At 39.0% G+C, this 14,105-nt stretch overlaps 1 protein-coding gene across 1 annotated transcript; it reads left to right on the top strand.

The window, feature by feature from the left end:
* The first annotated feature begins 85 nt into the window (after window positions 1-85).
* On the top strand, window positions 86-13,552 carry LOC138322720 (uncharacterized). Its single transcript, XM_069266775.1, has 4 exons — window positions 86-225; window positions 7,213-8,944; window positions 9,688-9,868; window positions 10,880-13,552. The coding sequence occupies exons 2-4, from the start codon at window positions 7,697-7,699 to the stop codon at window positions 11,020-11,022; spliced, it is 1,572 nt and encodes a 523-aa protein (XP_069122876.1). The 5' UTR covers window positions 86-225; window positions 7,213-7,696; the 3' UTR covers window positions 11,023-13,552.
* The last annotated feature ends 553 nt before the right edge of the window (window positions 13,553-14,105 follow it).

Raw genomic sequence — 14,105 nt, 5'->3', positions numbered from 1 at the left:
TGAGATAACATGAAGCGTCTACTCAACTTTGCATAGCGATCATGATCTCCGCAGCGCTTGAATTAATTAATAAGTGAAAGCTTTTCGTTGATAGGGACGGATAGAAAAATGCCTTGACGCTAGGGTTTATTTCGTCTACAACAAACTTAGCTGCTAGCTTAGATTTGTCCGTGTAGAAGAAAAATCAAATAAAGGATGAAAATACTGCTAAAGAAGCTATAAAGAGTAAGTATGCACAACAATTCTTTATCTGATACCAACATTATTTAGATTTTCAAAAGTGGCTCTGTAGTCTAATTATAAGCAGACAGTTCACTGGTGGATATAAAACTCTGAATTTCCTCGTTTTTGGGTAGTTTTAGCCAACAACTCTGAGTTTTTCAGCGTGTCACGATTATATTCAGAGTGGTGAGGTTATATTCAGTGTGGTCAGGTTATATTCAGAATTGTAACCGAAAACTCAGTGTGCTACATTATATTCAGAGTGAAGACCGAAAACTCAGCGTGTTACATTATAGTCAGAGTGAAGACCGAAAACTCAGCGTGTTATATTATATTAATTGGAGTCGATTGAATTGCCATAAGGAACAGTGCCTGTACCGTGCTGGTGATTGACAGCTCAGCTGAGCAGTAGCATACGAGGTGTGATGCCCCCCCTTGGCTAGGTAGGACTGACCCGGGGTCCCCGCTCTGCGCAAGTTTGATTGACACAAAACTCTGAATTTAACAGAACACGCTGAATATAATCGGACATGCTGAGTTTAACCCGACAACTCTGAATTTAACAGAACACACTGAATATAATCGGACACGCTGAGTTTATGATTTTCACACTGAATTTAATCTTCCACTCTGAGTTTTCGGTCTTCACTCTGAATATAACCGAACATGCTGAGATTAATCTGACACGCTGAATATAATCTTACTCTCTGAGTTTAAGATTTTCACACTGAATATAACCGAACATGCTGAGTTTAATCTGAGACGCTGAATTTAATATTACACTCTGAGTTTTCGGTCTTCACTCTGAAAATAATGTAACACACTGAGTTTTCGGTCTTCACTCTGAATACAATGTAACACGCTGAGTTTTCGGTCTTCACTCTGAATATAATGTAACATGCTGAGTTTTCGGTCTTCACTTTGAATATAATGTAACACGCTGAGTTTTCGGTCTTCACTCTGAATATAATATAACACGCTGAGTTTTCGGTCTTCACTCTGAATATAATATAACACGCTGAGTTTTCGGTCTTCACTCTGACTATAATGTAACACGCTGAGATTTCAGTCTTCACACTGAATACAATGTTACACACTGAGTTTTCTGTTACAATTCTGAATATAACCTGACCACACTGAATATAACCTCACCACTCTGAATATAATCGTGACACGCTGAAAAACTCAGAGTTGTTGGTTAAAACTACCCAAAAACGAGGAAATTCAGAGTTTTATATCCACCAGTGGATACTGCAATAGACTAACTAGACTACAGCATGGTTTGCGTTTACGCCGTCTTTATATGGGTTTTAAGCATGGAAATCAAAAGAATACCACTCTTTTTTCTGGAACCCCATTCCAATTATATTAGTGGGGTCCACCACATTTTATCTATTGTATCCAACATCTGTGGAAAAGCCAACGTCACCCTGGGCTTTCTCCGTAGAAACCTTAAAGTTGTATTGCTGCTAATTTCACTGTAACGATATGTAACTTAAACATTTGATATTTAAACATTGACAAGTAACTTGATGATTTAGCTCCCCAAAAGCATAAGTCGGCCTATAAGAGAGCCGAAATCTAGGAATCATATATTCCTGGTTTTGAATAAAGCGCCTTCAATCACCGCCATGTTCAGTGACTTCGGGTTTTGTCGGATTCCTAATCGTATCACGTGACTGACGTTCGACACGACCTGCACGTGGTCAGCCAGGTAACTAGCGTAAGCACACATGTGTTTGTTTACGTTTTCCTTCTGGCCTATATGAGCAAATCATGCTAGTATATGTCCACAGATAGAGTATTTGAAACAGCCAAATTACACATTACCGTAAAATGTTGTGTGTATCAAATATTGTAATGTGCGGGCATTATTTTCTTTGTAGATAGAGTCTGATGAGGTCGACCACATATTTTGTTTATGAAAAATTGTTGATATTTTCTCTTGGTTTCACAACTCTCGTTTTACTTCGAGATTGTCGCGACGATGTTCGGAAGAGTTCGGAATGATTCGTCATCTTTCGAGCCTATTTTTCACGTGTACACGTTAAAAAGATTTTTTACTTTTATAATTAAAGATACTTCCAGTGCTGCAACTTTATAAAAAGTGGTAAAATTAGAAAGTTTAAACCTCAGACAGACGGAGAAAATATGTATAACACTTAAACAGTTTTCACTATGACAAAAAGAGTGAAAGTTATAGACCATACAACTTTAAGATCGGCTATACCTCTAATAAAGAACAGGTCTATAAGACCCTTGTTAGATTATCACTAGAGTATGCCTGCTCAGTATGGGACCTTTATGATAAATCAGACATCAGTACAATTGAAATGGTACAAAGAAGAGCAGCAAGATTTGTCACCAACAAACACCTCCAGTGTTGGTGACATGATACAACATGTAAACTGGCGCTCTCTAGAACACTGTAGGAAAGACATGCGACTAACCATGCTTCATCGAATAACACATATTAAATTAAACATTAGAAAAGACTTACTCGTTCCTCCAGTATGCAACACAAGACATGCACATCTGTACACATATCAGACTTAATGTAGAACACGAACACGTAAATATTCATTTTTTAGCTCACCTGGCCCAAAGGGCCGGTGAGCTTATGTCATGGCGCGGCGTCCGTCGTCCGTCCGTCCGTCAACATTTCATTTAAATCGCTACTAGTCATAGAGTTCTGCATGGATTGTAACCAAATTTGGCCACAAATATCCTTGGGGGAGGGGGAACAGAACTTGTATAAATTTTGGCTCTGTCCACCCCCCCCCCCCCCCACCCCCCCCCCGGGGGCAGGAGGGGCAGGGCCCAATAGGGGAAATAGAGGTAAATCCTATAAATCGCTACTTGTCCTAGAATTCTGTATGGATTGTAACCAAATTTGACCACAAATATCATTGGGGAGGGGAAACAGAACTTGTATAAATTTTGGCTCTGGTCCCCAAAGGCAGGAGGGGCGGGGCCCAATAGGGTAATAGAGGTAAATCCTTTAAATCGCTACTTGTCCTAGAGTTCTGCATGGATTGTAACCAAAATTAGCCACAAACATCCTTGGGGGAAGGGGAACAGAACTTGTATAAATTTTGGCTCTGATCCCCCGGCGGCAGGAGGGGCGGAGCCCCTCAGGGGAAATAGAGGTAAATCCTTTAAATCGCTACTTGTCATAGAGCTCTGAATTGAATGTAACCAAATTTGGCCACAAACATCCTTTGGGGAAGGGGAACAGAACTTGTATAAATTTTGGCTCTGGTCCCCCCGGGGGCAGGAGGGCGGGGCCCAATAGGGGAAATAGAGGTAAATCCTTTAAATCGCTACTAGTCATAGAGTTCTACATGAATTGTAACCAAATTTGGCCACAAACATCCTTTGGGGAAGGGGAACAGAACTTGTATAAATTTTGACTCTGGTCCCCTGGGGGCAGGAGGGGCAGGGCCCAATAGAGGAAATAGAGGTAAATCCTTTAAATCGCTACTAGTCATAGAGTTCTGAATGGAATGTAACCAAATTTGGCCACAAACATCCTTGGGGGAAGGGGAACAGAACTTGTATAAATTTTGGCTCTGATCCCCCGGCGGCAGGAGGGGCGGAGCCCCTCCGGGGAAATAGAGGTAAATCCTTTAAATCGCTACAAGTCATAGAGTTCTGAATGGAATGTAACCAAATTTGGCCACAAACATCCTTGGGGGAAGGGGAACAGAACTTGTATAAATTTTGGCTCTGACCCCCCGGGGGGCAGGAGGGGCGGGGCCCAATAGGGGTAATAGAGGTAAATCCTTTAAATCGCTACTTGTCGTAGAGTTCTGAATGGAATGTAACTAAATTTGGCCACAAACATCCTTGGGGGAAGGGGAACAGAACTAGTATAAATTTTGGCTCTGACCCCCGGGGGCAGGAGGGGCGGGGCCCAATTAGGGGTAATAGAGGTAAATCCTTTAAATCGCTACTTGTCATAGAGCTCTGAATGGAATGTAACCAAATTTGGCCACAAACATCCTTTGGGGAAGGGGAACAGAATTTTGTATAAATTTTGGCTCTGGTCCCTGGGGGCAGGAGGGGCGGGGCCCAATAGGGGAAATAGAGGTAAATCCTTTAAATCGCTACTAGTCATAGAGTTCTGAATGGAATGTAACTAAATTTGGCCACAAACATCCTTGGGGGAAGGGGAACAGAACTTGTATAAATTTTGGCTCTGATCCCCCGGGTCAGGAGGGGCGGGGCCCAATAGGGGAAATAGAGGTAAATCCTTTAAATCGCTACTTGTCGTAGAGTTCTGAATGGAATGTAACCAAATTTGGCCACAAACATCCTTGGGGGAAGGGGAACAGAACTTGTATAAATTTTGGCTCTGACCCCCCGGGGGCAGGAGGGGCGGGGCCCAATAGGGGTAATAGAGGTAAATCCTTTAAATCGCTTCTCGTCATAGAGCTCTGAATGGAATGTAACCAAATTTGGCCACAAACATCCTTTGGGGAAGGGGAACAGAATTGTGTAAATTTTGGCTCTGGTCCCCCGGGGGCAGGAGGGGCGGGGCCCAATAGGGGAAATAGAGGTAAATCCTTTAAATCGCTACTAGTCATAGAGTTCTGAATGAATGTAACCAAATTTGGCCACAAACATCCTTGGGGGAAGGGGAACAGAACTTGTATAAATTTTGGCTCTGGTCCCCGGGGGCAGAGGGGGGGGCCCAATAGGGGAAATAGAGGTAAATCCTTTAAATCGCTACTAGTCATAGAGTTCTGAATGGAATGTAACCAAATTTGGCCACAAACATCCTTGGGGGAAGGGGAACAGAACTTGTATAAATTTTGGCTCTGACCCCCGGGGGCAGGAGGGGCGGGGCCCAATAGGGGAAATAGAGGTAAATCCTTTAAATCGCTACTAGTCATAGAGTTCTGAATGGAATGTAACCAAATTTGGCCACAAACATCCTTGGGGGAAGGGGAACAGAACTTGTATAAATTTTGGCTCTGACCCCCCAGGGGCAGGAGGGGGGGCCCAATAGGGGAAATAGAGGTAAATCCTTTCAATCACTACTAGTCATAGAGTTCTGCATGGATTGTAACCAAATTTGGCCACAAACATCCTTGGGGGAAGGGGAACAGAACTTGTATAAATTTTGGCTCTGATCCCCCAGGGGCAGGAGGGGCGGGGCCCAATAGGGGAAATAGAGGTAAATCCTTTAAATCGCTACTAGTCATAGAGTTCTGAATGGAATGTAACCAAATTTGGCCACAAACATCCTTGGGGTAAGGGGAACAGAACTTGTATAAATTTTGGCTCTGATCCCCCGGCGGCAGGAGGGGCGGGGCCCCTCCGGGGAAATAGAGGTAAATCCTTTAAATCGCTACAAGTCATAGAGTTCTGAATGGAATGTAACCAAATTTGGCCACAAACATCCTTGGGGGAAGGGGAACAGAACTTGTATAAATTTTGGCTCTGACCCCCCGGGGGCAGGAGGGGCGGGGCCCAATAGGGGTAATAGAGGTAAATCCTTTAAATCGCTACTTGTCATAGAGCTCTGAATTGAATGTAACCAAATTTGGCCACAAACATCCTTTGGGGAAGGGGAACAGAACTTGTATAAATTTTGGCTCTGGTCCCCCGGGGGCAGGAGGGGCGGGGCCCAATAGGGGAAATAGAGGTAAATCCTTTAAATCGCTACTTGTCATAGAGTTCTACATGAATTGTAACCAAATTTGGCCACAAACATCCTTTGGGGAAGGGGAACAGAACTTGTTTAAATTTTGGCTCTGGTCCCCCGGGGGCAGGAGGGGCGGGGCCCAATAGGGGAAATAGAGGTAAATCCTTTAAATCTCTACTTGTCCTAGAGTTCTACATGAATTGTAACCAAATTTGGCCACAAACATCCTTGGGGGAAGGGGAACAGAAGTTGTATAAATTTTGGCTCTGATCCCCCGGGGGCAGGAGGGGCGGGGCCCAATAGGGGAAATAGAGGTAAATCCTTTAAATCGCTACTAGTCATAGAGTTCTGAATGGAATGTAACCAAATTTGGCCACAAACATCCTTTGGGGAAGGGGAACAGAACTTGTATAAATTTTGGCTCTGACCCCCCGGGGGCAGGAGGGGCGAGGCCCAATAGGGGAAATAGAGGTAAATCCTTTAAATCTCTACTAGTCATAGAGTTTTGCTTGGATTGTGACCAAATTTGGCCATAAACATCCTTGGGGGAAGGGGAACAGAACTTGTATAAATTTTGGCTCTGACCCCCTGCGGGGCAGGAGGGGTGGGGCCCAATAGGGGATTTAGAGGTTAATATTAAAATTCCTTCAGAAAAGAAACAATGAACCTGTATTCAGAACATTACTTGGCATTACAAACCAGGTGAGCGATACAGGCCCTCTGGGCCTCTTGTTATAGATGTAGCCCTTTCTGTTCCTCCTTTTTAATTATTTTTTTACAGCGGGTTTCTGTTTTTATATTCAATCCATAATATTAACCACCGCTTCAATATTTACAACATGTACATATGTACATGGGTTAGGCCTAATACACTTAAGTCTTGTTAGCTCGCCTGTCCTGAAGGGACGTCTCTCGTCCGCCCATCCGTCCATCGTTAGTCCATCTGTCCGTCATCAGTCCATTGCACGTCTGTAAACATTTCCTTTAAATCGCTACTAGTCATAGAGTTCTGCATGGAATGTAACCAAATTTGGCCAGAAACATCTTTGGGGGAAGGTAAACAGAGTTTGTATAAATTTTGGCTCTGAGCTTGGATCAAACCCACAACCCTGCATGGATATACTCGTTCACTGCTCTATATCTACTGAGCTAAATGGAGATTCTCCATAGCCTGAAATTAGTAGGTGACAATATAAATCATGTATGTGTAGCATGTATGTGTACAAGTAAAAGCTACAAATCATTTCATTTTGACCACTGAAATCTTAACATTTTATGTTGTTTGGGATATTTGTAACACATTTAGTATGCTTACTATTTCTTGTTTTTCATTTCAGGTACACTTATGACGCATATTGTATGGAAAAAGATATCCTCCCAGATATGGACAAATTCCCACCATTCATCTGTTCAGTTGCAGCATTAGTTAATTTATGTTAATCTTCAAACACCGGAAATATATTATATCCTAATTGATATTGACTGAACACATTTCTCTGATGTTTGTCATTGCAACAAATTTGTGTGAAAAATATGTGATGCTGGCAGGAAGATTATCATCAGTTTTGATGTTTTTCTTTCGTTTTGCCTGGCAATCTAGATTCACCCTACCGAGCATTCTTGTAACAGCATGGACACTTAATATTCGTGTTCGAGTAATGATTGAATTTCAAAATGTAGGATAAAAATAGCTTTGGAAATTCATTTGATTTCCTTTAGATTGTCAAACTATGCATTGACAAACACACCACAATTATGTAATTAGTTGTAAAAAAATACTTTTCACATTCCGTCCAAAGAAACTGTGATATTTTATTGACAATGAGTCGTGGTGTAAGAGATTTGCGTGAACTGATATGTGTGTCACGTCTGACATTTCGGGCCAGTGATGACGAAGAACCCCAGTTTCTCTCTGATGAAGAGGTGGTAGTAAAAGACTTTGATCAGTTATCAATAAGTAGTTCGGACTCCGTTGGAGGCATTGAGGCTAGAAATGGAGGACGACACATATCTCCAGACTCGGGCTGTGTCACTAATGGCAGCACTCCTCCAGAAATACCAATGGAGGAGGAAGTGCCAACCTCGCCCATTGTTGTCAAATCTCCGCCCATCCCAGCCAAGGTTGGAAAGACCAGGAGGAAGAAGAAAAGGACTCCACATAAAGCATTAAGCACAGAACCCTCTAGACATGAATTACCAAAACCACCCCGAATCCCTCCATTGCGATCTCAAAACAAGAAAAGTTTCAGCTCTGATAACGACTCTGATGTGGACATGGAATCTAGGCCTTTACATAGGTATGGTTCACAAATGACAAAGTCTCAGGCTGAGGGGAACTTTGATGACATCTTGTGTTACATGGATGCCACTGTTGTCTCCAACTGGTTAGAAAGAGCCAACAGTATGGTGTCAGATATAACAACATTTTGTAACAGCGAGGATAACTTTGTTACATTCGCACATTTCTGGTTTTCTGGTTTTGAAGATGTTCAGAAAATTGAATTGTTTGATCTAGAGCATAGTATTCTAATTGAGGAAATGAGCTTTGCTTTTGCTGTAGGGAAAGACCAGGGCAAAGTGAATCAAAGAGACATTAATAACTTTATCAGAGCCTTGTTCAGAGAATACCCAGATAAACTGCTCAGTACCAAGGGACCCAATATGTTCTTGAACCACTTGGATGTTCTGTCTTCTCAGAAACATGCTCAGTATAAGACACTGCTGTCAGATGTGAAGTGTTCTACCAAAAACAAACAGTATGCTCAGTGGATACTGGCCACTCGTTCTTTTGCCTTAGTTAGTGTGTGGTCAGCAGTGGTGAACTTTTATCGCAATCTACTGGGAAAGGTATCGCCAATAAGACCGTCCTCAAGTCGCACTTCTGCTGATGAGGACATCAACCTGACGAGACTAGGACAGGCCATCAGACTGGGATTTGTAGATGTAGTGCACTACTACTTCACTGAAGGTCATGTCAAGCCACACTTGATCGATACACATGGTCGCACCTTTATCTTTTCCGCTGTCATGTACAACCAGTGTAATGTCCTGCATTACTTGATCAGCAGGGTAAGTAATGAATCTGTATTATACTTGGCTATACTATACACTTAAAAATATAATCTGGTTATAAACATAAGGTTATGGCCATAGGTAGATTGGATTTAAAGGCCCACTACCTTTCCAAGGTGATCAGATGGTGTAGTGGTTAAGCCATGGCCACTCACCTTTCACCTAACCGGCTGGGATTCGCTCCCCAGCACAGACGTAAAAAGTTTAGGGGTCACCTGCCCGATCACATGTGTTTTTTCCTGGGACTCTGGTTTCATCCCACACTAAGCTCCCACGCGCACTTACATCAGGGCCATCGAGAGTGATTTGCATAAGTTGTATAACTTGTTTCGTAATCAATGTAAAATAAATTAAAAGTTTTTTTTTTTTTTTTTCCAAAACAACATTTAATTTTTAAAATGGGAATGTAAAACGAGATTGGTAAATTAATACAGTCGCAAAAGTTATAAATTTACTATTAATACTACACTTACGTCACCTTTTAAACAATTTAATTAAAATAAATCAAATGTATTGTTATTTTGATAACTCAGGCCGTCTTATGTTTCCCACCGTTGTCCTTACCATGCATTGGTTAATTATCAGTCTACAAGACAGCAAAACAGTTTAAACATTGAATGAATCTGCACTGTAAACAGATTATGCTAGAAATCTAGCATTTTTTGGTGACATAGGCGAGTTTTAGTTATCTGTTTTTCTAATTTTTGACTCTAGCTATGGTCGATTTGTTTGTACACTAGGTGAAGCCTGCGATAGATGTGAACCAGCCTGCAGACACCGGTAACACACCACTACATGCAGCAGCTAACAGTGGCAATGATCGCCTTGTTGAAATTCTGCTGAAATGTCCTAACATCGATGTAAATGTCATCAATCCACAGTGTGAGAGTGCCACTCCTTTACACCTGGCCATGATGCACGGTAATGATTACAAATTAATATATATAAAAGATGACAGTTTTTGTCTATCCAAAATTGTGTTAAGAAAACATTATGAAAATAAAATGATAAAAGTTTTATATGGTATTATCTATGTACCAAACGATTTTTATTCTTGTCTGAATATCAAAAAAGGAAAATATATTTTTTGGTTTTTTTATACTTATTATTTATAAAAGTATGGAAATTAATTTTTTTTTCTGAATTTTGTATAAATACCATATTTGACCTAAAAGAGGGCGCCTGCAGTAATAAGGGCGACCTTCCCTTTTTTCCTAAAAAATCAAATACTGCAGTGTCCAGCTAGTATCACAAATAAACAGCGCACTTCACCTTTCTTTAGATTTTTATTTCCTATTCAAATAACAGAATAAAAAAAAGCAGCCACATATTTATCTGATATGATATAGTTTGGATGTCAATGACCTGGACTGGCACAGTCATAGCAGTCGTCAACCATATCAATATCACTTTTTGAGTCGCTGCTTTCAGATAGCTCAATTTAACATTAATTGTACACATCCGAGCTGGTGTTTAATAAACTCCTTGAGCAACATCAACATTGCTCTGATTGAAACCTTTAAACAATTAGTTCATCGTGACAGTTGACAGGTTAACGCATTTCCTTTTATTGAAGTTTTCAGGTCCACATGCTAGAAAACATTAAAGGATTTTCACAGGTAAACTCGCAAAAGTCTGTTTTAAAATTTGGGCAGTTTACTTTGAAGTAACGACTGTCTAGTGACAAACTTAATTAGGGCGCCCCCATTGCCAGTTACCTGCGCCCTCTTTAGGTCAGATATGGTATATATTATTCATATTGTTATTGGACAACTGTCTTTTATAAATCTTTTTTTTTTTTTTTTTTTTTTTTAGTTTTAAACATGTTAATTAAATTGACATTTAATGGCTGAAAAAACTGTGAAGAAAAACAGAAATATACAATCTAAAAGGACAAATATGTGACTCCATTGCATCTTTTATTTTCTGTAGGACACAAAAATGTTGTTGAGATGCTTATCAAAGCAAAAGCTGACTGGTCTCTGAAGATGGGAGATATGACAGCAGAGGACATTGCGAAACAGTTTGGTAGCTTTTCTACGTTACGGGTGCTGAGAGAATGTTCAGGACTATAGTAAGCTGAATGTATGGATCCTGATAAGCATTATATTTATTATGAGTACAACGTATTTGTTTTGTTTTCTAAAAGCTTGAGAGGAAATACTACATACATGAATATCTTGAGATGTTTTTAAAGTGCCACATGAGAATGGATTGCACATATTTATCTTGATTGTTAATAATGTAGTACACTATGCGATACTTTTCTTAAACAAGACTAGATATATATTTATTATTAAATTCAAAGCAGTACATATGTATCTACACACCTGTCACACAGAATTAGTAATTTAGTGTACTAAAAGATAATTTAGTGTACTAAAAGATAGATGTTTCTGAAGGATTCTTCAAACCCAATATTATATAATCTTGTTGTAAAAATCAATTTGGCACTGGTAACTTGAAATAGAAATGTTGTCTAAACTGATTGTTTGAACAGTAGTTTGATCATATCTATCAAAAACAATATTATTTTGTTTATGTGGCTACAGAATTGTAAATCACATTAAATGTGATTATGTGATCTAACCTTTCAACAGTGAAATATAGATACAACATAATTATGCTCATATTGGGTTAATTTGATATAAAGTATTACAAACTTAAAAAATGTAACATAAAATTCATTAGTATTTGTGATACTTTATATGCAGATGACTTATTTACAGTTGTAAAATTATTTATATTTTATTTTTATTTAATATTTGAAATTACTTAGTATTAATTTCATGTGTGATATTTTAATTGTGTTGTTCGAAATACTATAAAGTATGTTGTGTTTTGGTTTCAAGGAAACAAATTTATTTTTACGATTACACAATGTACAAATGGAATGTCCTTGGACATCTTTAGTAGTGTGGTGCATTTTAAGTTACAGTTACCTCCCCTGATTGATTATCCTTAACCAGTATCAGTGGCGGGGGTAGAGCTACAGTTCTTTGTGTTTACCTGTCCTTTTGCCCAGCATTTCTTAAATTATATTTTCTGGGCTCTACATGTCACTTGAACTTTATATAAATTGGGGTATTTTTTGCTTCAGGAAAGGCAGAGTGTGACATCCAAAGTGTGGTCCTCTTGACCTTCTGTAATTTTTGACATTTTACATACACATACAGTCAAATGTGTTTATAAGGAACATGCTTACAAACAAATTTATGATTATAATGTTGTATTTTCTTTCCCTGTCAAATTTCCTATAGAATATACCGTTTTGTGTTAGAAAAACTGCTTATAACAAAGTGGTCTGCAAGGGTTTGATATAACAGTGATTTGCTGTATGTACATTACAAGAATTACATTGTACAAACTATATCCTTCACTATAGTGTTGGGAGACTGCATTGCTGTGTTGTCTCAATCCAGGTTTACATTGTATACAAAATCAACACTAGTGTACTAGGTATAAATCAAGAAAAAAACTGCAAATTCTTTTCTTACAAACTCTTTTATTTAAAAAAAAACCAACTATCAACTGATTTGCCTTTGCCACCTGAAAAATTAAGACCAAGTGTACAGATCTGGCAGTGTAAAAGCTTTACTATTTGGTTTGCCAGAGTTATCTACTCTTGGAAGTGAGTTTGAGCATAATATTACATTATTTTTTTTGAAATCAATGACATGAATTGTTGAAAAAAAGTGACAATCAATTATATGAAAGGGAATATAACTCTGCATAAGAAAAAAATATATAAATAAATTTAAAGATAAAAATTTTCTTACATTTAGATTTATATACCGCTTGCTTGTTGATAGATTTATAGTCACTTTGCCGAACACTACACTATTTGTACTTTATGTGATAGGAGATTTTAGTTTCTGTTACAAAATACACTAAAAACCTTTATTTGATTGATATGGCCTCCATAACTGATAGACAATCAGTGTTACAAGTGCTTTGTATTACTAAAAATCTGCCAAAGAGCTACATGTGTAATAGTTCTTATATTCACCATATATACAGTATACCTCATGTAGATGCTTTAAAGCATATTTCTTTTATCAACAAAATAATACAGAATATCAATTAATTAAATTGCATCTAATTCATTTGTAAAAATATACAAATTAAGGATGTGTGAAAATAAATAAGTATGCAATGAAGACATTTCCATCATTGAATAGAGTTAACATTTACATGAATTGAGTGAAACATTATAATTATACAAACTAACACTAGTTAGGTTTTGAGAAATCTATTTTTCTATGCAGGAAATCATTCTAAACATTTCTGTTGCTGTAAACATTGTGATACATGTAAGAGCTATTTTATTTATTTTAACAGAAAGTTTGATTGGTTGTATGATGCAAAGAAACTTAGGTTGTGATTATTATACTTACCATATAAATGTATCTATATAAAACTGTATCCTTGATGCTCCTCGTGTTACAAACGCCCTCTCCAAGGCTGCTATCACATATATCGACTGATCCAGATGAGATGATAGTGATGCCTGTATGCCTACAGCCTTTGCTTACTTCTGTGATAATGCATCAGGAAACCAGGAAAAAACTCTTTGTATCTTAATAAAGTGTTTGTTAAACCCAATCTTATTTGTCTTCTGATATTCATTTTAGTTAAAGCAGTATGATATTCAATAAAGTGTATGTACTCTCATACATACATGTCTCATGGTTTATCATGTGATGAAGTGCATGGAGACACCCCCCCCCCCCCATACAAGAGTTTTTGAACTGTTGGATGGAACTGAATTAGCATATTTTTGATGAATGACTAATTACATTAATTTTTAGCTGAGAAGCATCAAGAATATCACATTTTTCGGGGGGGGGGGATCCACCCATAACCCCCTACGCAAATGATCCCCCATACCCTCGTTTCGACCTTCGGCCACGAAGCGCTGGCCTGCGGCCACCATGGGGGCCTTCTCCCTTTCAACTTTTTCCAGATCCGCCCCTGGTAGAGACAAAAAAGATGAAGGCGATTTTTGCCTTCTTACCCAGTGTTTCACAGCTCTGAAGGTCAAGACGTGGTGGTCCAAAGCTCCATTACATGCTGACAAAAATAAACTCAAACTTCCTACATAACGCCAGTAGCCAAATAGTGTGCATGGGATGATTGTTCATGTCCATAGGTCAAG

The sequence above is a fragment of the Argopecten irradians genome, chromosome 5 (assembly GCF_041381155.1).
Source record: "Argopecten irradians isolate NY chromosome 5, Ai_NY, whole genome shotgun sequence".
In the NCBI taxonomy this organism is placed as follows: Eukaryota; Metazoa; Mollusca; class Bivalvia; order Pectinida; family Pectinidae; genus Argopecten; species Argopecten irradians.
Note: the sequence above shows the minus strand (reverse complement) of the source record. Positions and strands in the feature narration are given on the sequence as shown.

Excerpts from the sequence above, each read along its gene's own strand:
- LOC138322720 (XM_069266775.1), top strand. The coding sequence starts at position 7,697 with ATGAGTCGTGGTGTAAGAGATTTGCGTGAACTGATATGTGTGTCACGT. Across the intron at positions 8,945-9,687 it reads TGCATTACTTGATCAGCAGG|GTGAAGCCTGCGATAGATGT; the intron begins GTAAGTAATGAA and ends TTTGTACACTAG. Across the intron at positions 9,869-10,879 it reads ACACCTGGCCATGATGCACG|GACACAAAAATGTTGTTGAG; the intron begins GTAATGATTACA and ends TATTTTCTGTAG.